Source organism: Falco cherrug, chromosome 5, assembly GCF_023634085.1.
Source record: "Falco cherrug isolate bFalChe1 chromosome 5, bFalChe1.pri, whole genome shotgun sequence".
Classification (NCBI taxonomy): Eukaryota; Metazoa; Chordata; class Aves; order Falconiformes; family Falconidae; genus Falco; species Falco cherrug.
This window is the reverse complement of record NC_073701.1, coordinates 554,250-581,569: the sequence shown is the minus strand read 5'-3', so window position 1 is coordinate 581,569 and position 27,320 is coordinate 554,250. Positions and strand designations below refer to the sequence as shown.

Below are 27,320 nucleotides of genomic sequence, written 5' to 3'. Positions count from 1 at the left end.
TTTTGGGGGAGTATGTGTCGCTGCAGAGAGAGAGGTAAAAGAGAGCACATCTCTGCTCTTGTCAGAGCTATATGGCATAAGGCTAAGCCACAAGAAAAAGGAATCCATGTAGTGCTGTCAGGGTCAGTGGGTGCCCCGTCTCTCTGCTTGGTTCTGCCTTTGCTCTGCCACGAGGATCTGGTGCCCTTGGGAATCCCTGCTGCTTGCTGCTCATTTCGCTTGGGGAGCTGGTGGAGGCTGAAGCACAAAATCCTTGCCCTCCTCCAGCAATCCCCTCCTTGCATAGCCCAGCCAGTTTTTCCACTTAGGTGCTACAGAGCTCTCCCCGCCCTCCTGAGAGCACTGCCCTGGTAAGGGGCAGGGAAGCTGTCAAGTCTGGGCAAGCCCTGGCTACTATCACAGCACAGGTTCCTTCTACATCTGTGCTTTTATCCCACTCCGCCCAAGCACAGCTGCAGCCAGAAGTGTCTTTTGTAGGCTCAGTAGGGACCGGGGAGGTCTCCCAGGAAAGGAAGGGAAGAGCGGAGACCCTGTCGGGGGCAGGGTGAGGCACTTACCATCCAGAGCCGGCTCTCACTGGAGGATCAGAGGAGGTGGTGACTGTAGGTGGCCTGCTGGGGGTGTCTTGGGGTCCTCTCCCTCAATGGAAAAGACCAGGCACTGATTGTGCAAGGGACATGGGAACAGTCCAGGTCAGGATAAAGGCTGAGGTCACAGCCTCCACTTCGTCCTCAGAAGATGGAAGGAAGGACTTCTCCTTCAAAGGGGGTCAGGATGGAGGAAGACCTGGCAGTGTCTTCTGGTTCTGAGTTTTGCCTTAAGCAGGAGCTGACAAAAGGGAAGCTGAACCCTTCCCTCATAACAGGGAAGAGAACCAGCCCTCCATTACAGGACAGGAGGGCAACAGAAAGCCACAGGTCGAGGTTCTCAGCTCGCTCACCCAAGCTCTGGGTGAATCCCCAGTCGTATAAAGCTCTGCTGGGCACACGACGGCTCAGCCATCCCGTGATTCCAGGAAAAAACATGACTGCCCAGAGCCTCCCATAGCCGGCAAACCCAGAGCTGCACGATGAACTTCCTCGGGTGGGTCACTCACCACGAACCTAGGGCTGGCTGTGCGGCTGGCCGGCGCCTGGGCTCCCCACCACGGGCGGTGCGCTGAAGGGGGAGCCGGCGCCCTCACCCGAGGGGCACCTGTGGGAGCAGGGCGGGCAGGGCCCCCCCGGTGCCCGGCCGGCAGCTCCCAGGCCTGCTTTCCCCACAGCGTCGCCGGGGGCGGGCGCCCAAGGCTGGGGAGCCCGAGGGGCCGGCGGGAGCCGGGGCTGCCGGCTGCGCACCTGCCCTGCTGCAGCCGCGGGCCGCCGGGGAGGGCGGGCAGGCAGCGGCGGCTCCCTGGCCCGCGCCCGCCCGCCAGCGCCGCCTCATCGCTGCGAGGCCCCGCCGCCCCCAGCCCGGCGCTGCCCAGCCCCCGCCCGGCCGCGGCCTGCGCCCCCCTTGCCGAGGCGTCTGGCCCGCCACCGCGAGGCCTCGGGGGCTCCGCCCTGAGGCGGCGGGGCCGCTCCCTGCCGGGCCGCGGCTGGCGGCGGGGCCCGGCTGTGCGCGCCGCTCCCAGGGCGCCGGTCGAGACCGGCCCGGGCTTGCGCGGCCCGGCCCGGGCCCTGCTGTGCTTATGCCGGCTGCGCCCGGGGCCGGGGCCGTGCCGGCGGCGGACTGCCTCGCTGCCGCTGCGCCCCGACCCGGCTGCCCCGCTGTGGCCGTCCCAGGGCCGCCCTGCTGCCGGCGACTCGGCACCGCCGGCGGGCCGGGCGGGTTGGGGTGGCGGGCTGGAGCAGCGGAGGCCTCACAGAGGCGCCTCCGGGGACCCGGGGGCTGCACCGGCAAAGGCCCCCGGCCCCAAATGTCCCTGTTTCCCCCCCGGGGTCCGTGTGCGGTGCCGTGTTGGTGCAGGCAGTGGTGCCCGGGCAGCCCCGGGACCGACACCGGGCTCTGGCCCTGCACCTCGTCTGTTTTTCCTTGCTGCTGTCAAAGCTCTCCTGACCCAAACTGATCGACTGTCAGGAATTTGGAAATCTGATGCTGGAGCAAAGTGACAGGAGGCCACAAAGCTTTCATCTGCCTTCAGCGTGAGGCAGCGTTCTTGGTTGCGAGCGGCCTAGAGATCAAAGTCACTTTTCTTCTTGCCTGCGTCTCAAGGGGATGATGTGATCCGGAGTATCAATGGAATCTCTTCGGGCTGGTGACAATCAGTGTTGAGCCTTTGGATTCTTTCAGCAGCTTTTGCTGTCCCTGACCGCACAGTGGCATGATTGCAGCTCAGTGACACATCCCTGAGCAGTTCTGTCACTTCCCAAAACCAGGAGGTGCTGGTTGCTTCTACTTGGTGTGATTATTTTACCTTTCTGTGCTCTTTAGGCTTCACTGCTGTGAATCCTTCTGGCCCATGTACTGTCAATGGCTGTGCAATGGTATCACCATGCAACTGATGGGGTGGCTGTCATCACCTGGAGTTAACGGGGCAGCCTGCCTGCCATCCCAGGGCAAGGGGGGGGGGGGCAATAGGAGTGAGATGAAGCCAATTCTTTGATGACCGTTGAGAGAGAGATCTCCACATACAGTGAGGGTAATGACTTCTTCTGAGACTGATGGTGAGGAATCTTGTTTGGCCTTTGTTAGTGGAAATGTTTTTAGGTCCCCTAGGTGTTCCTCTGCATCACATAGTAGGAATGGCTGGATTGTTTTTTGTTTTCTGGATAAAAGATCATTTCCTGTGCTGTGCTCCACCACAGTACACCATTTGTGTCAGGCTCCTGAGCAGATGGCTTTCTCCCTTGGTATCTCCTAAGGGATTACACAGGACACTGTTGCTTTTATAGCACAATACGAAAAGGGCCATTCCCACAGTGCTCCAGTTAAATGCAAGGTGGTAGCTGTGACAGAAAATCAGGGTATGCATTCCCCAACCATCTGATTAGCAATGTTTCTTTAGTTTAAGAACGTTTGATAGATTCATTTAGGACAGGCTGGTAAGCCATTACATTCACAGGTTCCTTCAACCTCCCTCGCTCATTTTCTCCTTGCTACACACCTGTAAAAGTGAAGCATTGACCTTGAGATTACTGGTAGACATGCCAGTGCTTCTGTAGATCAAGCTAACAGTAATACAGCAAAAACAGAGTCAGGTGTTAGAGAGTGATGTGGCTGCTTATTTTTGTAGGCCTGCAAATAGAAAGCACGTGGCACAGATTCTCTTGCAGTTTGTGTTGGCTCTGTAGCCAGTTACGCTCAGCATTGTTAGGCCAGCTGATAGTTATCTAGATATTCCCCAGGGCTCTACTAGGTGATGCTGTGATACAAAACTTGAAATCAGAAAAGCTCCTTCTGCTAAAAAGCCCACTGGCTATCCCATAGGAAATCAGCAAGTAGAGGACTCTGAGGAGCACAAGGACTTGGAGCTGGCATTTACAGCTCTTATTTATGGTGTGGAAAGCTTGAAGGGCAAGGTGGGCACCAGTCTTGGTTTATGATGAAAGAAGTCTCTGAGGCTGACTAGCTTAGCTTCTGTTTTCATATGGCACCCATGATGAATAAGATTTCCCTTCCTCAGTCTACAAGTCTTATTATAACATTGATCCTACCTTGAGTTTGCACCTCTTCTCTGTCTGCTGTGAGAAGATGATCAGTCTAGGTGACCTGCAGGGGTCCCTTCCAACCTAAATATGTCTGCGAGCTAAGAAAATGGAAGAAAAGTGAACAGATAAAGGAGCGCTTGAGAAGCAGGTGGTTTCTTGTTGATTTTGGTGTATTGTTGATCTGATATTGACTTTTTTGTCTCATCACAGCCTGCCAGCGAGGATTCTACCGCCACTCCCTAGAGACTAAACGCTGCCTGAAGTGCCCCCCCAACAGCTTGTCCAGTGAGTCAGGGGCTACGTCTTGTTCCTGCAATGCAGGCTTCTACCGAGCACCTTCAGAGGGCCAGAACATTGCTTGTACCCGTGAGTCTCAAATAGAAAGAACAATATCTATACAGACGGAGGGGTGAACTTACTGAGAGCAGCCTTACAGAGAAGGACTTAGGGATACTGATGGGCAAAAAGTTGGACATGAGCTGGCCACGTGTGCTTGCAGCTCAGAAACTCAATTGTATCCTGGGCTGCATGAAAGGAAGCATGGCTGGCAGGTCAGGGGAGGTGGTTCTCTTCCTCTACTCTGCTCTCTTGAGAACTGACCTGGAGTAGTGCATCCAGCTCTGGGGTGCAAAAGAGACATGGACCTGCTAAAGTGAATCCAGAAGAGGGCTGGAGCACTTCTAATGAAGAAAGGCTGAGAGAGCTGGGGTTGTTCAGCCTGGAGAAGAGAAGGCTTTGGGGAAATCTTATTGTGGCCTTTGAATACCTGAAGGGGGCATGTAAGAAAAACAGACAGACTTTATGACCGTGGCCTGTAGTGACAGGACAAGGGGCAGTGGTTTTTAACTGATAGAGAGTGGATTTAGATGCTACATACGGAAGACATTTCTATGTCAGTGAGGGTGGTGAGACACCAGAGCAGGTTGCTCAGAGAAGCTGTGGATGCCCTGTGTTTGGGGGCTAGGTTGGATGGGCCTTTGAGCAATCTGATCCGGTGGAAGTTGTCCCTGCCATGGCAGGGGGATTGGACTAGGTGATCTGTAAAGGTCCCTACCAACCCAAATCATTCTGCGATTTTTATGAACAAAGAGATGGAAGGAAATGAAATGTTGGGAAATGGGAGTGAGAGATCAGAGAGGGAGAGGCTGGGGAGACAGAGGGCTCCATTCAAAATGCATCAGCAGAAGGGAAACTGCCACAATTACTTTGGGTATTAACAGCTGGATCTAATACTTCCTTTCATGCTTCTTGTAGGCCCCCCCTCAGCTCCCCGCAACGTCAGCTTCTCCCTTATTGGCACGCAGCTGAGTCTGTGGTGGCAGCCACCCAGCGACCACGGTGGGCGAAAGGACCTGACTTACACAGTCTTCTGTCGGCGTTGCCATTTCCTGGCATGTGAGCCATGTGAGGCTGGTGTGGTATTCTCCCCCAGTGCTTCTGGTCTCACGAAACCCGCTGTGGATGTAGATGGCCTGGAAGCTTACACCAACTACACATTTGCTGTGGAAGCCCACAATGGTGTCTCGGGAATGGGACCTGCTCCTCAGAGAACAGCTCCAGCTGTCTGGGTCGCAGTTGGACATGCAGGTTAGCAGAAGCAGAGACAAGAATTTCCTGCTCATCAGGAAGAGGAATCTCTGTGAATGTTTAGGCTTTCTCCATCTTCTTCTGTCTGCTGCATGTGTTGGTATGGTATGATAAGGACTCTAAGATACTTCTGCCTCTGGCATGTAAAGTCCATCAATCATATTCCTTGCAAGTCAAAGCAGCAGTAATCTTTACCCACCAAGAGGTATGAATCCACCAAGGACTTAACAGAGGTGAGGAGGATAAAGCTGTCCCTGTCATACGCTAGTGTAGTCCAGCCTAAGTATTGTCACCTGTGTGACAGGAAGAACATGGGCTGTGGCATGAAGTATTCCCCATGACTCGGTATTGCAAAACATCCAACGAAACACAACAGAAACCCTGCTGTAACTCGGGGGGGCAGGGGGGGAAGCTTTGGAAGCATGGAGAAATAAGGATGTTAAAAACATGCAAGTTCTTGACACGTTTCTGTAGTTTGGCTTCAAGCTGGCTAGTTTGCCTGTCCTGTGAATACTTTCCAGAGTGCTGTGAAATGTGATTATAGAAAAGTGACATCGTAGTGCTCAACAGCCCTTGGTGCTTTCCTCAAGTTCTGATTTAGTCATGAAATCTGACTTTTCTTCCTGATGCTATGCAGGGGCAGCGCAACTGTGAGCTAGAGAAGCAGAGCTACTCTTGGCATGCTTCTTCACTTCCTGGTGATGATGAAGGACAAGGAGAGAACCAGGCCTGACTCTTCAGTCCTTGCAGACTGTTGAGAATTATATTTTTATTCATGAACAGCATGCATTTGCAGTCAGCTGAGAGATTTTGAGCATTTAATTTCACTGTACCCTTATGAAATGGAGCTATGTTCATAAATCACGTAGGGTGGTTGTGTTACTACTGCTGTAAAAGCACAAACCCCTAACATTTTTACTTCAAATTACACATTTTCAGTGCAGTCCTTGATTAAGTAATTTCTTCTTTAAGCAGTAATTTCTTAGAACACTGATTCTGTTTAGAAGGCCAAAGTTATCCTTCCACTGTTGGGGTAGAAGCATACTACTATTTATGGAAAGCAATTAATAACAACTGGAGATCTCATTTCCCTTTCACCACAGAAGAGAAAGATGAGGGAGTGGCAGTGGCATAGAGAGTTGGTTCCAATTGTGTGGTGTGACCAGAGAAGGAAAGCGAGAGCTTCTGGTGGAGAGAGGGCCTGGTTTGCATTGTGTTTGTCTTTCTTCCTGATGTTCTCTGTTCTCTCCCCTGCAGCCCCGGTGACAGTGTCCCAGTTTATCCTGACACAAAGAGATGACAGCAGTCTTTCTGTTTCTTGGCTTGCCCCACGGCAGCGCAGCCGGACCTCAGTGGAGTATGAGGTCATGTTCTTTGAGAAGGTGAGGTCTACCTCTTCCCCCTCTCACCCAAGGCAGGGTGGAAGTGTCCTCTTTGTTCAGCATGTATTTGTTACTTGACCCTGTTTGATTTCTGCAGGGAGAGGAGGCACGTTACACAGTGAAGCACCTCCTTGAGCCAAACGTCACCCTGAGGGACCTGCAGCCAGACACAGCCTACCTGCTTCGTGTGAGATCCATCACACCCCTCGGGCCTGGACCCTACTCGCCAGAGCAGGAATTCCGCACCCTTCCACCAGGTAAAGGACAATCACTGATACCTCATTTGGGAGAAACTCACTTCTCCATCAGATTGTATATTCACACAGTACATGGATCTCTGTGTTCTGCTAGCAGTGGGTCACAGACACCACGTTCTTGAGTTCCATGTCACCAGGACCAAGCCTATTGCTTTGTAAAAATGTAGAACAAGGAGAAATGTATCTTGTTTCCTTGCTGTTGTATAAAATCCACTTGTACTTTCCCATTCAGAACTGATCAGACTCAGGTTTGTTTGTTGTACTGACAAGTTACTTAACCAGCTCTTCATCTAGTTCTCCTGCAAGACATTTTGATTGTAGCTGATGTTTCTAAGTTTGAATGTTAGAAAAATGATTACCATATACCTATTTTTGTGTGAAAGTTGCTAGTGAAAAGGAGAACTCAAAGGAGCTCGCCCCTACTTTTTTCCAGCTTTGTCATTTCCACTGTACATAGTCCAGCCCCTGAATGTAACTCTGCCCCCAAAGATGGTACATGCCTCTGAAAAAAGTTCTCCACCAAAGTGCAAAGTGTAGAAGGTCAGGCTATTGAGGTCACAAGAAGACCTTTCTCCTATGTCAAAGAACATCTCATATAGGCCTCACATCCAACCTTCTCTTTCCCTGGGTTACCTGGAGACTTCCACTTTATCAAACATTTTCTGTAATGGAGTTTGTTCTCTCTTCATTCCACACATTCTCAGATCCTCCTGCTGACCTTATGGATAATTTTAGAAATACATCCATTGAAATTATGCCTTTGAAAGGCTAGTTTTACTCTAATGAAATAAGGACATGGAAAAAACCAAAGGCATGCCTTAATGTAACTAAATAAATAAACTGTGTAAAAGCTGATAAGGAGTTGTGTTACCATGATTGGAGTGTACTTTAAAGATTGGGCTTTTTTTGGCACCAGGAGCTTTTGGTAAAATTTTCCTGAAGTCACAGTGCCAAATGATGATGTCATCAAAGATTTTTAACCAACATTATAATGTACCACAAAGATTCTGTTAAAAATACTTAAGTTAACATGTACCTTAGGTGATTTTTATTATAAAAGAACACGTTAGAAAATACTTTCATCCAGATTATGCTTTTTATTAAATAAAAGTTGATCACTTCCTCATGCCAACAGGGAGGTGTTTTGAATGTGAAAGGAATTGAAAAGAAGTGCCAGCAAGGTTTCATTTGGTGGGAGTTCTTTGATAATACTAGAAGCATTGTTTAGCTGTAAAGGTCTAGGCATATTAGTGGAACAAGACTTGCAAGGTGAGACAATTTTTTCTAATCTGAATTTGAGAATTTAGGTTCCTTAATTTCCTGTAGAAGTGCTGTGTACCTAAAAGCTTGTCCATTTTATTAATGGATATCATTAATAAATATCATTTCACCTTCCAAATCTTGCCTTTTCAATATTAACAAAAAAGAACGTTAGCTCTGCCTCTTGATTTCTGCTTAACTAAGCTGGTGATTTTTAATAATTTCAGTGGGATGAGTCAGCGTCAAATTGAGCAAGAATAACAAGTGTTAATTAGGCTTTACGCATGCTGACCATTGGACTGGATGTTAGGAAACACTTCCAGACATGGTTGTTTGTGTTGCACAAGCTGTTCCTTGCTTTAAAATCTGCTCATTTGTTGAAACGATTTCTTTAGGAATTTTCTTTCTTCTGGATGTTTTCCTAAATCCTTTTATGGAAAATATTAAAAAATGTAGATTCTCTTAGATATGGGTATGAACACTTCCTATGAATGTATTTTTAAGTTTTTGAAATAGTTTTTAAAGTTATAGGAAATAAGGTTTAAAAACACATACTTCACACCAACAAGTTAATGCAGCATTTCCTCTGATGAATTCAATATACTATATGGAAATGGATGGCTTTAGGTTGAGAATCTAAATGGAAGAAGACAACCGGTGTTATGTGAATGCTATCTGAATGCTGTCCAATCACAACATGAAACCACCTGACGCTTGGTTTTGAGAAAGCAGGAACAGGATGTTAGACTGCAGGTTTGTAAGTCAGTACTTGCTTGTTTCAAAAGTCCTGAGCAGACAGTGGCTTCTGTTAAGGTAATTAGGCAAAAGACCAACCCTAGAGACTGATGGAAGCGAAGGGGGTAATTAATTTCATAAACAAGAAGAGAGTCAAGTTAGACTGCTGGGGAAAATCATGTCTTTGCTGTGCCGTAGTCTAAGTCAGCTACTGAGCAGGAAGCAGGATCTGATCTGAAAGAGCAGTTGGAGAGGATTGGGAGGGAAGGAACAGCTGTGCTTTGTTTTTGAAAGTGTCATGGAATTTATATAGGAAATCAGGCGTTGGGACAAATTACTCAACTAGAAGACCAAACTGTAGATAAGTCAACCACATACCCCCCAGAAGGTGCTCCATGCACATGAATAACAGTATGATTAGGACTCAAATCTGGTGGCCCTGCTGCCTGGAAGACAAATGGCTGTAGCTTACCTAATACCATTGGTTGGTAGAAGTGGTTGCTACATTCCAGACAAATGGTTCTTGGTCTTTTAAATGATACATGGCCTTTCTCTTTGTTTCTTCAGACACAGGAGCTCTGTCTGGTGGAGTCATAGTCTCTATTATCTTTGGAGTTCTACTGTTTGTTGGGCTGCTTATGGGATTTTTCATCTTTCGGCGAAAGTAAGTGTTGATTTTTGGTATTGAAAAAGGTGTAGATGTAGGAATAGCTGAGCTACAGGAGCTTGAGAAAGAGAGGGAGGGTGGGAGGAAAGGCCTTGATTTCTCACGGGATATTGGATAGGTAGAGGTTAGGTAGAGAAGTCAGACTAGTGTGCTGCAGCAAGGTGGAATGAGTCTCAGTAAATAATTTGGATTAGCAGGACTGGAGGGCTTGATCTGTCTGTAAGATGGTGCTTGCTGCTGAGGACAGAAGAAAATGTGATGATTTCTCAGTTTTGTTACAAACTAGGCCTACCGTACTGTTATCAAGACAGATTAATAAAAATTTTGTTATGGTACAATCATTTCTGTATCTGCTGGTCAATTAAGTGGGCAATAAATGTATCCAGCCATTTCAAACCATTTTCCATACACCATTACCGTAGTGGTCCTCTACCCAGATATAAAATTCCGCTTCCTTTCTAAATGTCTATAAAGCTACTATTGTTTGGTTTTAAGAAGATCAGGTATCATGCTGAAAGTGTACAGAAAACATGAAATAAATAGAAATTAATCTGTAATTCAGCACGCAGAAGGATGAACAAAACTACCTGCGTGGAAACAAAGCCCTGTTTCTAAATGTAGATGAAGCATCACACTTTCTTGCTAAATGTACTCTACCAAGTAGGTGCAGTGCCTGATTCTGCTTTGCTTTGCATTACTCTGAACTCTGTCCCTGACCAATTGGGGCAGACACCCTGGAAGTCTTGCTTTTGTCTTTGCTATCTGCTGACCACTTTATTTTCATGACTGCTTATGTTCCAGGCAGGCTCGTCGGAGACAGGCACGGCCGGATTACAATACTTCAGGCTTTGATCGAGGTGAGCTTTAAAGGGGTAGCAGAACTAGGGAGAAAAGCCTGGAATGGATTGGAAGGAATGAAAAGAAATAGTAGTTTCAAACCAGACACTGGCATGGAATTTCTGATGTAATTCACCTCTTCCAGTAACAGCTCTAGTCTTCAATGTATGTCTGGTAGATTTGTTTACTGCCATTGTCAGAATCCCATGGATTCACCTTGGCTTCCGTAGCTTTGCCCTACAAAGCTTGTCCAAAGACCTGACAGGTTAGTTTGCTCTTTTGTTTCCCTTTACCATAGAGAAGGTTTGGTTGAAGCCCTACGTAGACCTGCAACCATATGATGACCCCAGCAGAGGGGTGCTGGAATTCACTAAGGAACTGGATGTCTCTTGTGTCACTATGGAAAATGTGATTGGAGAGGGTGAGTTACTTGTTGCTCTCCCCATCTTTCAGTTTCCCCTATATTTTGCTGCCTATTCCTGAGTTCATCTGTGACCTTTTGCTTCTGGTTGTCCTTAGGGGAGTTTGGGGAGGTTTATCGTGGGTCCCTGCGGCTCCCAGGGAAAGAACGTATCGTGGTTGCCATCAAGACCCTGAAGTCAACGTATTCAGACTCACAGTGGTGGAACTTCCTGCGTGAAGCGACAATTATGGGGCAGTTCAATCACCCAAACATTGTGCGTCTGGAAGGAGTCGTGACCAAAAGTAAGAGTGTGTGGGAGAGAATCATGGAATGAGAGCAGAAACTGGCATATTGCTTGGGCCTTCCTCAGAGAGGATGCTGTCAGAGAGGCTGCGCTGGGAGAAGACAGGCATCATTGTGTTAGCCTATGGCAGGGAGTGACAGGAGGGGAGGGAAGAGAGGTATGGATTTCCGACACTCATGAGACAATGTTACGGGAGGCCTTCTTGGGTTGGTGAGTGGATGAGAAGTTGGGATAGGGTAAGGGACACTGTAAGGTTACATGTGTGACACAAGGAGGAAAAAAAGATCATTGGGAGAGGCCTAAGGAGAAGGGTCAGCCAGCTGTGCCAGCAGGGTGGGTATGTTGGCTGGGCCTGGATACGGTTCTCTGTGTTGGGGCAAAGTGGAGAGCATGGATAGGCAAGAGCAGGAGAACTGCAAAAAGGCTGACATCTTTTTGTCTTCCTCAAGGGAGGCCAATGATGATCATCACCGAGTATATGGAGAATGGAGCGCTGGATACCTTCCTCCGGGTGAGAGACTCCAATCTGTAATAGGCTTGTGTACTGCTGGAACTTGCACTTGACCTGGATTTAGGACCCTGAGAGAAGACTTTAGAAATAAGATCCAGACATCCACTTACTTTCTGCTCACTAACATTTCTGGTCTCAGCAGCTGAAGCTTGATGCCATCCAGTTTGCTCAGCGTCCAGAGTGCTGTCTTTGGTAGTTGAAGTGCAGGTGCCTAATGATGACTCTGGAGACCACCACCAGTCCCTTATTGGGGGACTGTTGGGTCCTTGAGGCTGCAGCATTACATTTTGGCTTGTTTACCAATGCCCACTTTTGCAAGTTGATAAGGCCAGTAACTAGAAACCAAGCAGATTGATGTCACTTGACCAGGATCTTCTCTCACTTCTTCCATGCAGGAGAATGAGGAAAAATTTAGCCCTGTGCAGCTTGTGAGTATGCTGCAGGGAATAGCCTCTGGCATGACCTACCTTTCAGAGCACAACTATGTGCACCGGGATCTGGCTGCTCGCAACATTCTGGTAACACGCAGTCTTCAATGCAAGGTGTCTGACTTTGGTCTCTCCCGAATATTGGAGAACGATGCAGAGGGAACCTATGAAACCAAGGTAATTCAGGAACAACCTCTCAGTCTTGTAAATGAACTGTGGTCTCGGGGGGATCAGGATTCTGCCAGGTAAGAGTGGCAGAATTTCTTCACAATAGGAAACACCAGGCTGGGGGAAGATTTGGATGGAAAAATCTCTGAGGAAAACCCATAGTAAAACTGCAAGTCACAGTGTGGGTGATTCAGAAGGTGATGCTTCTCTGAAGTCCATGTTGATTTTGTTTGCTAAGAGATTCAGGGGGACTGTGGTTTTAAAATGAGAAGCAAATTAAGAGGACTGATCTTTTGGATTCAGTTAACTATATCTGGCTTTGAAGATGGCCCTGCTGTGATCAGGGGTTTGGACTCGAGACACCTACAGGTCTCTTTCAATGGAAGTTCCAGTGATTCTAATGTCTGGAGTCATCCAATATAGGGCTGTGACTGGCATCAGGCTCTTACTCCTCGTTTTGTGTAGCATTCAACTGAACAGCTTAAACTCATTCACTTTCCCAGAATGTTTCTGTCCTTTTGAGAAGTTTCCCCAGGGGTGGTTACATGTTTCTTCAAGTGAAGCTGGCCCAGTCTTTGAACCACTTTGTAAGGTCCTTGCACAGGAGTACTGGAGAAATACAGCTCAGTGATACTTGCTGGATACACTGTGTTGCTGCTTTTTCACAGGGTGGTAAGATTCCCATTCGATGGACAGCCCCAGAGGCCATTGCTCATCGGATTTTCACCTCAGCCAGTGATGTCTGGAGCTTTGGAATTGTCATGTGGGAGGTGCTGTCATTTGGTGACAAACCGTATGGGGACATGACCAATCAAGAGGTAACAGACACTGAGCTCAAGTGCTGATTAAAAGAATAACGAGGCACGTAGGCCCAACTTTTGTAGATCTCCCTCAGCCTGCAGTCTTGACGTTCTTTTGAATACGCAAGTACTGTGTCTCCCTCTCTGCGAAAAATCAATGCAAGAAGGTCAAGGGCAGTAAGTGTTTGGGCGTCTGAACTGTGTTCAGGTCTCAGCAGCAGTGAGCCAAATTGAAGACTAGTTAAATCAGCCATGGCCTTTGTGTCTGGAGATGTTCTCTGTTAGTTTCTTTCTGTCCTTGCTCTGGGGTGTTATATCTGGTCTCATTCTAGGTACAGCACATCCGTAACGTTAGCACATGCTGTTGAAATTATTCCTTAAAGCCTGGTTCCACTTTTCTCTCTGGGCCTGTGCCAGGATCATCTGGTCCTCACTTCTCGTGAGCACATGCCCTAAATGGCAAATGGGGGCTAAGCCAGTAAAGAATCAAAAGTACGTGCATATGCTGCTTCACTCTTTGACATCCCTCAGATGTCTTGATCCTTTGCTGTGCTGCCCAAACCCTACTTCATACACGTGTAATCTGCTTCAACACCTCCTGACTGCACACTGTGCAGAACGGTGAACTGCCTGCTCCCAGCCCCGCAGAGGGCTCTGCCTCCTCTTTCGAACTCTCTGCTCTTGGCCTGATTTCTCTCTGTCCTCTTGTGCAGGTGATGAAAAGCTTAGAGGATGGGTACCGGCTCCCCCCACCTGTGGACTGCCCGTCTATCCTCTATGAGCTCATGAAGTGCTGCTGGTCACAAGACAGGATGAGGAGGCCTCATTTTCAGGAAATCCGGGCACAGCTGCAACATTTCATCTCAAGTCCGCAGCTCCTCCGTCCTGTTGCAGACTTTGATCCCAGGTGAGCAGGCTGTCACTGGAAGAAGAGACTTTAAGTGAGAGATTTTCACCTCCCCGCCTCCTGCAGGAGAAGAGGCAGTGCTGGCAAGGCAGGCTGGCCAGAGGCATTTTGAATGCTCAGTGTGCAGAAGATAGTAGTCATCTCTCTCTCTGATGGTGGCAGAGGGCACAGCCGTTGGCCTGGGCACTCTGACCTCGCTGTGCAGGAAGCGGATAAGTTGGCCTAGCCCTGGCAGGGGTTGCTTGCCCTTTAGCTACTGTCTCATAGTGCAGGCCATTTAAGGTAGTTGCCTGGCTAATGAGGGTTTTATCTGTCTTTAGGGTAACACTCCGGCTCCCCAGCTGCAGTGGGTCTGATGGGATCCCGTATCGATCCATCCCTGAGTGGCTGGAATCCATTCGCATGAAGCGCTACATCTCCAACTTCCGCACTGCTGGCCTGGACACCATGGAGTCCATTCTGGAGCTCACTGCTGAGTAAGGGCAGGCTAAGCTCCCACAGGGCACCCACAGGTAGCTGTGTCTGTCCCTGTGCTACCTGAACAGGCACTTGTATTTACTTGGAAGGCTTCTCTCCATCCTTCTGTATATAGTTAAATGGAAGTGGACTGTGAGACTAATTCCCTAACTGTCCGTGCTTGAGGCTCTTCAGGGGTCTGAGCTGTTCTGAACTCGCAGTGGACACAAACAGCAAGGGGAAATGACAGATGGCAGACAGTTCTCTAACCTTAACCATCTTTCCAGCCTTGTAGGACTTTATGAGATAATTTTCTTGCCTTGAACACCAGATGGGCTAGTGATATTGCCCCCCATCATCAGCTGGGCACTGTTCTATCACAGAGCAAAGTCCTTCTGGGCCCCTTCGAAGGACTCAGGTCAGATGCTTTACCAACGTAGCTGTGTTCTGTTGCAGGGCTGGGGATGTGCAGCCAGCTCCAGCCAGGGCAGTTACATAAACAAATGAGCAGGGACAGACCTGCTAAAGGGCTGAGACATGGCCCATATCACGAGCTGAAGTGGACAGAGCCCTGATTTCATGGGAGCACAGGCCTAGTCATAAGGTGGGAAAAGCCAGTTGACTGGGTGGGCAGAGGTAGCCAGGGAAGGGCAGGAACAGGAAGAAGTTTCTGCCCTCTAGAGGAAAGGTAGGCGCAGTAGGAGGCACTGAGAGAAAGGAAGCTTTCTGAACTAATGCTTAGTAACTGTTTCTGCCCTTATCCACATCCAAGTCCCCAAGGAACAAGAACAGCAATTAATTTCTTTCTTTCTTTCTTTTCCCTTTTCCTTCAGGGACTTGAAACAGATGGGAGTGTCACTTCCAGGCCACCAGAAGAGGATCCTGTGTAGCATCCAAGGCTTTAAGGAGTGATCAGTCATTGCTCTCTTAAGCTTGCTAAATGCCCATTCTTACCAGATATCACTTGGAATCATTCCTATGGCAATTGCTTCCAAATGAGTGACTGGGACAAGCAAAGCAAAACAAGCAGAACTGAAAGGGCTCCTGAGGCAACACCACCTGCTCTCATTTCTGTTCCCCCTTGCTTTAGCTCTACAGCAGCCATCGATATGTTTCAGAGCACTGGTCATAGAAACTGTTCTCAGCCCTGTCTGCTGTAGTCTGTTCTGTGCAGCACTAAGTAATCCCTGTAGTCCACATACTGGAGTTTCAGACCCTCAGTATATCATGTGGAAACATAAGGATACATATGAAGTGGGCTGGGGGCAGTGGATAATGCTTTAAGATTGGAGCTGAGGGTTCAGGTAGACTGGGGCGTTCGAGGAATGTGCACAGGGACACAGACATGTAGAGACTGGGCCCATTCACTCCCTGGCATACATCCCTTCTCACCTCAGCAGCCTTCTGTCTTCCTTGTTTTACAACAGCAATGAACTATTCAGTCTTCCACAAGGCTGCTGGTAAGGGATGTATATTTTAAGTCAGCTATTCTTGCCTTAAACAGCAACTCACGGTGTACTTCTTTCTTTGGAGGAGAAGTCGGGAATAGCGGCACACCATGCTACAACTTGTGTGATCACGTAACCTCAGCATGTTGCTCTTTTGCACATGCACACTTCAGGAGGGGGGATTTACATCTCTCTTGCTTAATACTTTTACTTGTGCCATGGACAGAAAACCCCTTAGGTACCTATTTTTCTCTGCCCCTTTTTAAAAGAGAAAATAGTCTTGTTTGGCTGGATAGGGTATTTGTAACAGAAAAATGTGTAGGTGGTCTGTCTTATTCCTTCTCTGTGGAGGAAATGTTATTATTTATCAGAGCTCAAGACAGTTATAGACTGTAAATAATATTTTGTAAATAAACCTGTGGCAGAGCAGGCTGTGTTGGATTTCTTTGGGTCATTTCAAATCTGATTGGGACCCTTAATTTAGCATGTATATTGTAAATTCCAGCAGGGTCCTTACATCCACATTTAGTTGTTTCAGCCAATGTTCTTTGTCCACTAACTGCAGATTTAATGTGGAAATGCAGTTGCATTTAGGATTAAAGGATATATATGCAGCTGGTCATGTCAGACTTTTTTTTTCTCTAAATCCAGTTACAGCTGTATCCATCATTAGCCAAGCCTATCTTTGTACAGCTCCTGCGCTTAATTCCCAAGCCATGAGAAGTATTAGAAGCTACTGCTGTAGTTTGATGAAATACATGTGGGTAGTACTTTCTCCTGCAGAACAGACTGGGGGGTGGCGGTGTGTGTGTGGTGATGGTGGAAGAAAATCTCCCTCTGATGTTCCTAAGACTTTCTCCTACTTGGGAAGAGTAGTCACCTCAAGACTTATTTTTCAGTGATTGAAGTAAGTCCAGGTTGGTGAAGAAGGCGAGTGATAGCCATTCAGCAATCAGTTACTTGCTGTAGATAGCTATCGGTATTTCCTTAATTGTATAATGCTTCAAATTCTTAAGGCTATAAATTAACACTCCTGCCTCTGGGAAGGTCTTGCTTAACTGTAAATGACAGAAGGGTTATGAAGCAGAGATCTGAAGCACTGCAAATGAAAGCAAGGCAGCTGGTTTCTATTCAACCCAAGAAGCAGCAGAGTATATACAAGGACCCATAGTGAACGTGTGCCTCAGCTACTCAAGATAAGCTCTTGTTAGGTAATAAATACAAGTGGCTACATGGCGGATATCCAGGCTAGAAGATAAGCCCTGATGAGGCTGACACAAGAGTATGAGCTTGTGCCATGCACAGGTAAACTTCAGCCTACCCTTGCAAATGATAGAAAATTGGGAGTGGTTGGTCCATCAGGTAGTTGTGCTGCCATTCAGAGGGACCTCAACAGGCGGGGAAGAGGGGAGACTCGTGATGCTGAGCAAAGGGAAAGGCCGAGCCCTGCAGCTGGGGAGGAATAGCCCCACGCACCAGTACCTGCTGGGGGCTGGCTGGCTGGGAAGCAGCTCGGCAGGAGCAGACTTGGAGGCCATAGCGAACAGCATGCTGCACTCGAGCCAGTAACGTGCCCTTGTAGTGAAGGGGGCCAGTGGTGTCGGGGCGACATTAGCAAACGCATTGCTGGTGGCTGGAAGGAGGTGCTTGTTCCCCTCTGCTCAGCACTGTGTCCAGGTTCGGGCTCCCCAGTACAAAGGAACACATGGCTTACTGGAGCAAGTCCAGTGAGAGGCCACTGTGATTTTGAAGGGATTAGAGCATCTGACATATGAGAGGCTGAGAAAGCTGGGATTATTCAGCCTTGAGATGAGAATGTTTTGGTGGCTCTTGCTATGGTGTATAAATACCTGATAGGAGGGAGCAAAGAAGAGGGAGCCAGACTCTCCTCAGTAGTATCCAGTGAAAGGAGCAGCTATGGGAACACACCAAAATACAATTAATTCCATTTGAAGGTAAGAAAAAAACTTACTGTGAGTGTTGTTCAACACTGGAGCAGGTTACCCAGGGAGGCTGTGGAGTTCTCATCCACGGAGGTGTTATAAAACCGATGTGGGTACATCCCTGAGTGACCTGCTCCGGCTGCCCCTGCTCTGAGCAGGGAGGTCCAGCTCGCAGGAGCTGCTGAGTCTGCCAGCCTGGTAGGGGCAGCTCGGCCGTGTCCTCAGGTACAGCCAGCAGCAAGCCTGAGCACGTATTCCCAGTAGGCACCCGTGCAGACAGAACGTATATATGTGCATGTATACATATGCAGAGACACTGCACATGACTGGCCTGAGGCAGAACACACAGCAGCCGAGCAAGCGCAGCACAAACAGCCTGAGCCCATCCACTTCCCTGGCTGATCAGGACGAACCTTAGCGGGACACCCATACAGCTACACCATGGATCCCTCTAGTGACCGAGACCAGCTCTCCAGCAGCTGGCTCCACAGCTGGAGCCTGAGCTGAGCTGAGCGGCTGGTACCAGCCTCTCCCCGGGAGCTCAAGCCGCTGCCTGACCTTACCCCATTCTCACCACTTACTCTGACTTGGTTTTCACTAGTGATGACACACACATACACCCATGCACTCGGTGTCTCCAGTCACTGCTGTTAGGTCTCCACACACACTGAACAGTCCCTTCACATGGGGGGGGGGGGGGGGGGGGGGGAAGGAAAAAAAAAAAAAAGTTTAGTAAGAAGGCAGGACAAACTGTGCTGGTGACACAGAGGACCCCGCCAGACAAGCATACTGGGGATGCACAGCCAGCCCCTTCTGTGCGCCTCCCCCCATCCCTTTCCACATGATGCTTCCGCTTCTTGATCACTCCCTTTTGGTCTTGCCCCTGCACATCCCATAATGAGTGTGTACAGTCACCAAATGCTCTTCCTCTGCACCCGGTGCCTCCCGGAGGGATCAACCTCCCCCTAATCTGCAAGATGATCCAGAATCCCCTTGACTCCCCTGGACAGATCCATACCCAGGCACCGGCTGTAGCCCTGACAGCTGGGAGCAGCTGGGCTGCGGTGCTCCTCTCCCTCATCCTCAGCTCGCTCTACTCCTTGGCGTTTGTGGGCATGAACTTCTAACCACATAATCTAGAAACTACCACTCCAAACAATGCCTACAAACCAGCAAGATCTCAGCTACAAAAAGAAAGCAAGCAAATGTACAATTCATGTATTTGCTCATCCTATAGGAAACCTCAAAGCATTTACTGGATCAATTTGCAAGGAGTTATTAAAGATCTCCCCAAAACTGGCAAGAGAACAAGAGTAGGTTTCATGTCTTTGAAGTGTAGAAGCATTGACGCTTACCACAAAGGAGTTCCACAAGCAGTGACCAAGACAGCACCACGCTTAAAACCATAAACATCAAGCACAAACACTTTGAGTAGCAACAGTTAGGGCAAAGCACGCAAACTGGCTGCTTCCTCCCAGCGTGGTGCAGGCAGGTGCAAGAACTCACCTCCCCGTGACGCATCACGCAGACTACAGCCTTGCTGCACTGCAACGCAGCCTTCCACTGCTTCCCATGAGAGCTACTCTTCAGGCACGGAAAAACAGGAAACTGAACAGTTTGAAAAGGAGACAAAGGTGGACAGAGAAAGGCCATTCTCAGACGCCTCGTCTTCAGGGGCTTGGGGGAACAGCAGTTCTGCATTCCCTACACGGCATTCTCTCTACCACATGAGTTCTCACAGATAGCTGAAGAAATACAGCAGACACATGTGGAAAACCCCCACATTTTATTGAATGCAAACAGTGGTTGGACAGTGTAGATATTAAAAAGGTAGTCCAGGAGTGGGGCTCAGTGCAGTAACACTTGGAGCCAGACAGTACATCGCAGTTAAGACTGCAGCTCTTGCTGACAGCAGTGGCAGGATCCCTACTGGAACGGGAAGGCGTTCCTCAGGCTGCTGCATCCTCATCCACGCACTGAGACGCCTCCTCACCATGTGCTGCCCGTCCTTATGATGGCCTTTATTTGTAAACATGCATTCTTTGGACTGCTTTGCTACTCCGGTGCCCAGCCTGGCTGCCCAGAAACCACACTGGGAAATGACTCATTTTGGGGAGAGGAAAAAAGATTTTTTTAAAACAAGTTTTCAAATTCAGGAACAGAGTAGGATTCCAAACATTGCCAGTTTAATCTGGCCAAGGAACAAAAAGTGACAAGACAGTTAGCCAGTAAAATCCATTAGAGACAGAAAAGCTATAGGAGGTTTGCTTCTTCCAGCAATTATACAGATTCCCAATATCTTCTACCTCCACACTCGAAGCCGGGAGAGAGGGAGGGGGCAGGGGAAGACATCCTGACAATGTGGCGGCACCAAAAATAAAATAAGATCAGACAGAAGCGGTGCCGAGACGGAGGCTCCCACTTTGTAAGGTCAAATCGTCCTTCTCGGCTCTGTGGAACAGGCGAGCGCTCAGCCCACCGCAGCACCTGCCACCGGGTCAGTCTTGCTGCTTCCACCAGGTGCTGGTGGAGATCTGGGCTTTCTCCTCCCAAGCCCTGCAGGAGCAGTGGGGCTGCACCCACCCATCTTTATGTAGCCCCTGGCCTGGCATAGCCCCCGGCCAGGCAGTGGTGACAGGCCTTTCCCAGTGGGTGCACAGGGCCGAGGCTGGGGGCGGCGGGTGAATCCTACTTGAGTAAAGAGGTGCGCTAGCATAGTCTCCGTTGGTAGCAACCTGCCTTGGCAGGCAGAGGGATAGGACGACGGTGGGGAGGGGAAGAGTACTGAGCGCAGGGGTCTTTAAGGGTATGCCCACTCCAAGCTCCTCAGCGTGTCGTTTTGGCACGAATGGTGTGACATTTGATGCACAGCACGTGCCCATCCAGTGGAAAGCACCCATTCTCATCTGCTTCAATGGACAAGGGTTTCCCACAGTCCTAAGCAGGGAAAGAAAAGAGGGAGGGAGCTCGACGACAGCCAGCAGCAGGATAAATGCATTCAAGGATGTAAGAAGTGCCCCGCTGGATCAGGGTACCAGCTCGCAGCCTGCTGCTCTGTCTCCGATGATGCTAATGGGAGATGCTATTCTGAGGAAAGAGCAAGCCCCCTCTCTGTGATCCTGGCATGTTCCCCCGGTACACACAGCTGCCATATTAGGGATGTCAGAGGCTACAGACCTGCAGAATCCTTGTTCATGGACCTGTGGCCAGTGAAATGTCTAATCTTTTCCTGAACCTGCTTCAGGAATGCCCCAGATGCACGCAAAGCCACCCTGCTGTTTGGTCAGGATAGACAACAAAGGTGCCCAGTCACTGGTGATGGGCACAGGAGGGATGTGAAGAGTGGGACCACAGGCTTACCTCACACTTGTAACATTTCATGTGGAAATTCTTCTCCAATGCCACCACACGCACCGTCTCATCCTTTCCAGGCTCTGGCATGATAGGCTCGCTGCAGACCGAGCAGCGCGGAGCATACTTCCTGCAACATGCAAAAACATGGAGGACATCCAACGCAAGGTCCTCACTGCCGTACAGTAGTATTAGCAGCAGAGGAATAACAAATCACAAAGAAGTCTAGGTGGGAAAAGACCTTAACTGCTACAAGGCACACTGCTGACTCATCGCTCACTTCATGTCCTGGGGCAACCCAAGCCCACATCGCACCAAGTTTCAAGAGGTGGGAGGTAACCTGCCTTCCTCCAGACACCCCACCACACCTGTGTGCTCCCTACCTGTGGTAGTCGTCCACACAGTGAGGCTGGTTGGCCTGGTCCACGATAAAAGAGGCCCCCTCAAGAGGGGTATGGCACATCACACAGGTGAAGCATTGGGGATGGTACGAGTTACCGGTGGCCTTCAGCATCCGGTCTGTGATGGTCTGTTTGCAGACACTGCACTTTTCCAAGGTCCCCTGAACCCAAAGGAAACAAATAAAACACGTTAATCTGATCTCCCACCCCTGGGAGACTACACCGCAGCCAGGCAAGATGGAAGGAGGAAGGGAAAGCAAGAGAGGACAAGCACAGCAAGCTCAGCTCCCCCCAGCAGCTTTCAGCCCCGTGACTCACAGCATAGCAGTCCTCACAGAAGGGCTTCTCATCCACATTGTAGAACTGCTGCCCCTGCAGCTGCTTCTCACATTTGAAGCAGGTGAAGCATTCCACATGGAAAAGACAGTCCAGGGCCCTCACAGCTGGCTGGGTTCTTGACAGGGGCTTCCTGCAGAAGCCACAGAGCTCTGCCAGTGGAAGAATAAAGGGATCAGGAGAGATGGAAACCCACCACAGTCTTAGCCCTACTGCTGTCCATTGCGGGAACGCACCAGAAATAGCAGACTCCGCTGAGGGTGGATGCTCCATATCCTTCATTAGTTTCTGGGTCAACATCTCCAGCTCTTCTACCTCCTTCATGGTCAGACAGGAATTTCCCCTAGGTGGATCTGCACCGGAGCCTGTGGGTCTATGCTGCAGGAAGAGGAAACGTTCAGTGCCAAAGGACACGCAGAGACAGACCCCTTCCCACTGTCCCTAATAAATCTACTTGTCTCACCTTTACTTGTCCTCTTTGGAGCAATCTGCCACCCACCATACTTGCTCCTTTCCACCTTTACATGAAATCCTATCCCTCTCCACCACTGTCTCTAGTTACATCTCTCTTTCAGATCCGCAACAGCCTCCCCTGGCCCAGGACAGACCCTCCCTCCTCATCCTCCAGCTTCACAGCTGGTGACGCTGTGCCTGCCCAAAGCCACGGGTCCCACAGCTCTGTCCCGTACCTTGTCCTTGGTGGCAGCAGGTTGCTCTGTTGGATGTGGCTTCTCCTGGACTTGGGGTCTCTCCCTCTGCTGGGCATAGGTGAAATTGGGAGGCTGTGGCCGAGAGGAGAGCCCTGAAGATGGAGGGACTGTGAAGTGGGTCTGAATGGAGGGTAGGGTGCCTGGCAGGGTTTGAGGGAGCCACAGGGACACTGGCACCTGACTTGGACCCAGGCTTGGGAGAGCCAGCAACAGAGGGTGGGGTGAATTTAAGGGAAGGCTGAGCAGGAGGGAGGGAAGGGGGTGGAGGGACTGGTGCTAAGGGCTCCTTGCGTTGCTGTGGGGCTGCCCATGGCGTTGGGTTGGGGGTCAGATCCACTCCAGGGGGCTTGAAAGATAAGCTTCCACTTGGCTTTGGAGTGAACCTGGAAGGAATGGGATGAGGAGTATCTCTGGGTGCAGATGGTATTTCCACATGGGCTTTTGGGGCCGATGGTTTCTCCAGAGAACCTGTGGACCCTGCAGGTATCTGTAAAAGGAAGCAGCAGAGAGAAACAGGCAGTTATCAGCAAGGTGGAACAGAAAATACGCTGTCTACAGCAGTAACTCAGCAGCTATCCCAGGCCCACAACTTAAAGAGTTCCCACACCGTTACGCATTTAGCGCTCCTGCCAAGTGGCCAGATCTATGCTTTCTGGTCCTTCATGTACACTTCGGCACTACATCTCTATCCAGAGATTTTCATCTTTAGCAGCACCCTTCTCAATACCTCTGTTCAGCAAACCAGACATCTCTCCTTCCACCTGTGCCATTCTGGAATGCTCACCCGGGATTTGAAGGGATCATTCTTCTCCATGTTATCCAACATTACGGACAGTGAGTCAATCTCAAGATCAATGCTGCTCATCTTGCCACGTACCTACACCACCATCCATGAGGAAAGAGGGAGCAGAGCACATTACAGGAACAGCCAGAGAACCAGGTGCATCCCCTTACAATAGCAGATTTTGACACTTTGGACTGTGGTACAAATCTGCGCCTTGCTTTGAGCAGGTAGCAAGCTGGTGAGGATGAACAGGGCACAGTCTCCAAAGTCTACAAACAGTAGGAAAACGCACAGAAACTCGCGGACAGGTTTAGGTGGGAAAAGACATCTGAAGGTCTCAGTGCTGCACGCTGCTCAAAGCGGGGCTAGCTCCCAAGCTAGACCAGGTTGCTCAGGGCCTTGTCCAGGTCATTACTGAACATCCCCAAGGATGCGGATTCCCCAGCCTCTCTGGGCACCTGTGCCAGTGCTGAGCCACCCTTGGAGAGGAAGAGCAGAATTTTCTTTTGTCCAACAGCAATTTCCCTTGCCGCAACTCTTGTCCATCGTCTCTTGTTCTTCTGTGCCCCAGTAAGAAGTACCTGTCTTCTCTCCGGCCCTCCTTTAGGTATTGCACACTCCAGTTAGATCCCTGCCTTGGCCTCATCTTCTGCAGGCTGAACAAACTCAGCTCTCGCAGCACGGGCTCCAACCCCCAAGGGTCGCTATCACCCATTGCTGGACTGCATCTAGTTTGGGGTTCCTCTGGGGTTATTATACTGGGGAGCCCAACTGGAAACAGTCCTCCAAGATGCAGCCTCACCAGCACCGCAGAGAGGAATAATCACTGTCCTTGTCCTGCTGGCTATGCTCACCAATGCAGCCCAGCAGGGGGTTGGCCTTTAGCGCCTCGAGGGTGCAGTGCTGGCTCACACTCAATTCACCATCCACCAGGAACCCCCCAGGTCCTTCATCTGCAAAGCTGCAGCCTGTCCACCTGACCTAACCTGTGCTGGTCCATGGGGTGGTGGCATTTTTCTGCTCTCCCAGATCTCTGGGCTTCCCGCTGCGGAGTTCAGAGAGCAGCAAGAAGCTGTCGCAGCTCACAGAGCATCACAAGAAACTGTACTTCCCTTGACCTCACTCACCTGTGGGGTAGGCACCTTGCTCACAGGTCCTTCATCAAACATCGGTGGAGGAGGAGGAGGTGGAGAAGGAAAAACTTCTTCTGGGGCTGGTGGAAAAGGCTCTTCAAAGGGTGGTGGGGGTGGGGGAAAAGCACAGTTTGAGGAGAAACTTGCCTCCTCTCCAGGCGGGGGAGGAGGTGGCAGCGGCAGCTCTATGGGGAAGAATGAGAATAAAAGCAAGTTTGGATAATTTCTTACTCTTAGCCAGCAAAAAACCCGGGAGGTTTGTGGTCCTGAAGGCATTACAGCAAACAGCTCCCCAGCAGTCACCCAGGGGACCCCAGCACCCATTGAGGACAACTGAACTTCACAGGCTGGCTTTCACCTTGCTCAAAGCTATTTGCCATCATATAAAGTTTCCTTAGTAGCTACTGCAATTAGTGTCTGGGAATAGTCATTGCTTAACTGCAAAACACGTCTTACTGTGCCCTTTCCCACTCCTCCCCTCATTCTTTTGGTCCCTACCATACCATATGTTCCTCCTGCCAGTAACCGACTCAGACTGCAGAATGCAGAGCAGCGTTAGCAGGAATGCCAGCAGTCAACCCAGGACCCTGAGAAGCCTGCATTCTTACAGGAAAATAAGCTGGCACCTCGCCACTGGCTAGTAAGCACTACAAGGGACAAGTGGGGGGAAAAACGCAAGTCAGATACGCATACCTCTTATGCGTATGAGGAATCTCTGAAACTGCTTTATTTTTCCAGGAGATGAAAACAGCTTTTCTTTTGGAGGCGACAATGTCCCCATACCTGACACAGACTACGATGTGAGAAATTTTCCAGAACCCTCTGAAGCAGGCTGAAAAGCACCAAAGCACCTCAATCTCCCAGAAGAAAACCCCACTGCTTCCACCTATGCATATTTGCCAAAGATGTGGAACAGGCAAAGAGAGACATTTTCTGCTACAACACACTCAAACGTGAATCCTTTTCCCTTCGCCATGTATGGGAGACATTGCCCTCTTCACATCCAAGCAGGTAGGAACACTGACAACAAGGAGGCAGAGCTTCCACATCCCTTCTTCTGGGCACCCACCTCTCTTCCTAGCTAGCCCCAACCAGCAGCAGGGTGTATCACCAGGTTTTTCACTCCTGCTACTCCACATGCAACTTAACAGCAGCGTTTGAATTGTCTCATCTTTATATCCAGCCGCTGCCAGCAGACTTTGTAAGGGCTTCTCATTGGTAAACCTAAGTGACCACAATACTGAAAGGACACAATTCAGAAAATGAAAGCCAATTTCTTAATCAGCCAGCAGAATGCACACTGGCACACAGCACCTCTTCTAAGCCTCCTTGTGCCACAGAAATTCTGCTCGGGGTGGGGATAATACTAGGCTGGTATTTTTTCTTTGAAACTACAGTTTAGGATCAAGTTTGTACACACTTGCCCTTTGGTTTATTAAAATGATGAAGAATATTGCAGAAGCAAAACCCTGATCTGCTGTCACATTATTTCAGATTCACTAAAAGCCTGTGTTATGAATTATTCACACAAACAAAAGAGTTTGCCGCTAAGTTACTATACCAGATTTACAGAATGATCAATACTAAACATAACATTCCTACAGCAACAGTAACTGAGCCATCCTGCCATTTGAGACAAAGAGACCGATTGCTATGGCTGTTTGTTTGGGGAGGGTACAAGAAAGGGAGAGAAGGATTAAGAAACGCATCAGAGAAGGATCAGGTGCATTTCTGTCATGACTTAAGTGTTGGTGGTGGCTCATCTGCACTTCAGATGTCTGCTGGCAGCCCTCACCTGATGGCAACGCAGCAGCTCAAGCTAAACAGTTCTTTTGCTCATCTTTCTGTCAAGTTAGTTCCTCCATAATAAGCTTTATAAGGAAGGAGAAGTGGAGCAAGAAACACCCAGTGCTTCACTCGCATGGGATATTGAAAACTAAGTTTTAACATCCAGCTGTCTACTTTGTGATTCAGTTATTTGTGTCAGTTTGAGACTTTCTGACAGACACATCCACACAACTATAGCAGAAAATCATAAAGCCTACGATGAGACCTTGGATTACAGACACAAGATTCCAGCCAGCAGCACAGAGAAAAGGGTCACCAGTTAGCTGGTACAGTTCTAGGAGAGAGAAGCACCAACAGGTCCTTGTGACCAGAGAAATGGAAAAAATGGCTTAGTAACTCGTCTCCTCTGAGCACAGGACCAGCCTTCCTACCATCAGGCCAGCCGACCCACTAACAGCATGCTAAACTAGAAAGCGTAAGTGTTGCATGGTCTATGCGAGGTGGTGAAAGGAAAGAAACATAAACCAGCAGGCTGCATTATCTGAACATGCGTGTCCCAGCTGAGGTGCGCCCTGGGGGAGTCCTGTGGTAAGTCGCAGCATCAAGCATCAGCAAGAGGTCCCTAGGGAAATGTCTGGTGGCCCCACGCTCATCAATTCCAACTAGGGGGTCACACAGCAAGGAACCTTCTGCCTCTTAAGAGGACACAAAACCAACCAGCCAACCAAAAAATAAAACAAAAAAACCACTCCACCACCACACAGGATATAAAAGAAATATTTAAAAGCAAGAAAAAGAAAACCACACTAAAACAAGAAGTCACTCTACACAGGAAAACACACCCAACCCAAACCACTAGGAAGAGGTGTAAAACTCTACAAGCCACACGAACTCTAAGCCTCCTTCCTGTTTATGACAGCTTCCACCATTTTTTCATGAGGTTACTTCTTCCTCCTCATCTCCAGCAGCAAAGATGGCAACTGCAGAGTCCATGAGAAGGATCTCTACAGTCAGAGACAACCAACTTGAGCAGAGATCAAACAAGAAGGGGAACAGCATGATTCATCATCATCAGGGTCAATTTCCCTGCATCAT

At 49.2% G+C, this 27,320-nt stretch overlaps 2 protein-coding genes across 4 annotated transcripts in view; one reads left to right on the top strand and one right to left on the bottom strand.

The window, feature by feature from the left end:
• The window catches only part of EPHA1 (EPH receptor A1), a 34,558-nt gene extending 18,350 nt beyond the window's left edge, over positions 1–16,208 (top strand). For all 3 annotated transcript variants that reach the window (XM_055710841.1, XM_005434314.3, XM_055710842.1), the window contains exons 5-18: positions 3,840–3,995; positions 4,884–5,216; positions 6,474–6,598; positions 6,696–6,855; positions 9,418–9,514; positions 10,319–10,374; positions 10,653–10,775; positions 10,874–11,059; positions 11,511–11,572; positions 11,968–12,177; positions 12,837–12,986; positions 13,682–13,875; positions 14,196–14,351; positions 15,165–16,208. In XM_055710841.1, coding sequence (XP_055566816.1) covers positions 3,840–3,995; positions 4,884–5,216; positions 6,474–6,598; positions 6,696–6,855; positions 9,418–9,514; positions 10,319–10,374; positions 10,653–10,775; positions 10,874–11,059; positions 11,511–11,572; positions 11,968–12,177; positions 12,837–12,986; positions 13,682–13,875; positions 14,196–14,351; positions 15,165–15,243 — 2,087 coding nt within the window. In that variant the 3' untranslated portion in view covers positions 15,244–16,208. The remainder of the gene's footprint in view (positions 1–3,839; positions 3,996–4,883; positions 5,217–6,473; positions 6,599–6,695; positions 6,856–9,417; positions 9,515–10,318; positions 10,375–10,652; positions 10,776–10,873; positions 11,060–11,510; positions 11,573–11,967; positions 12,178–12,836; positions 12,987–13,681; positions 13,876–14,195; positions 14,352–15,164) is intronic.
• A 3,284-nt stretch (positions 16,209–19,492) lies between these two features.
• ZYX (zyxin) lies at positions 19,493–27,314 on the bottom strand. Its single transcript, XM_055710874.1, is given in 9 exon segments — positions 19,493–20,659; positions 21,083–21,203; positions 21,457–21,635; positions 21,793–21,962; positions 22,047–22,188; positions 22,500–22,649; positions 22,651–23,007; positions 23,305–23,397; positions 24,432–27,314. Coding segments are annotated over 9 exon segments (1,653 nt in total). The 5' UTR covers positions 24,762–27,314; the 3' UTR covers positions 19,493–20,548.
• Positions 27,315–27,320: the final 6 nt, after the last annotated feature.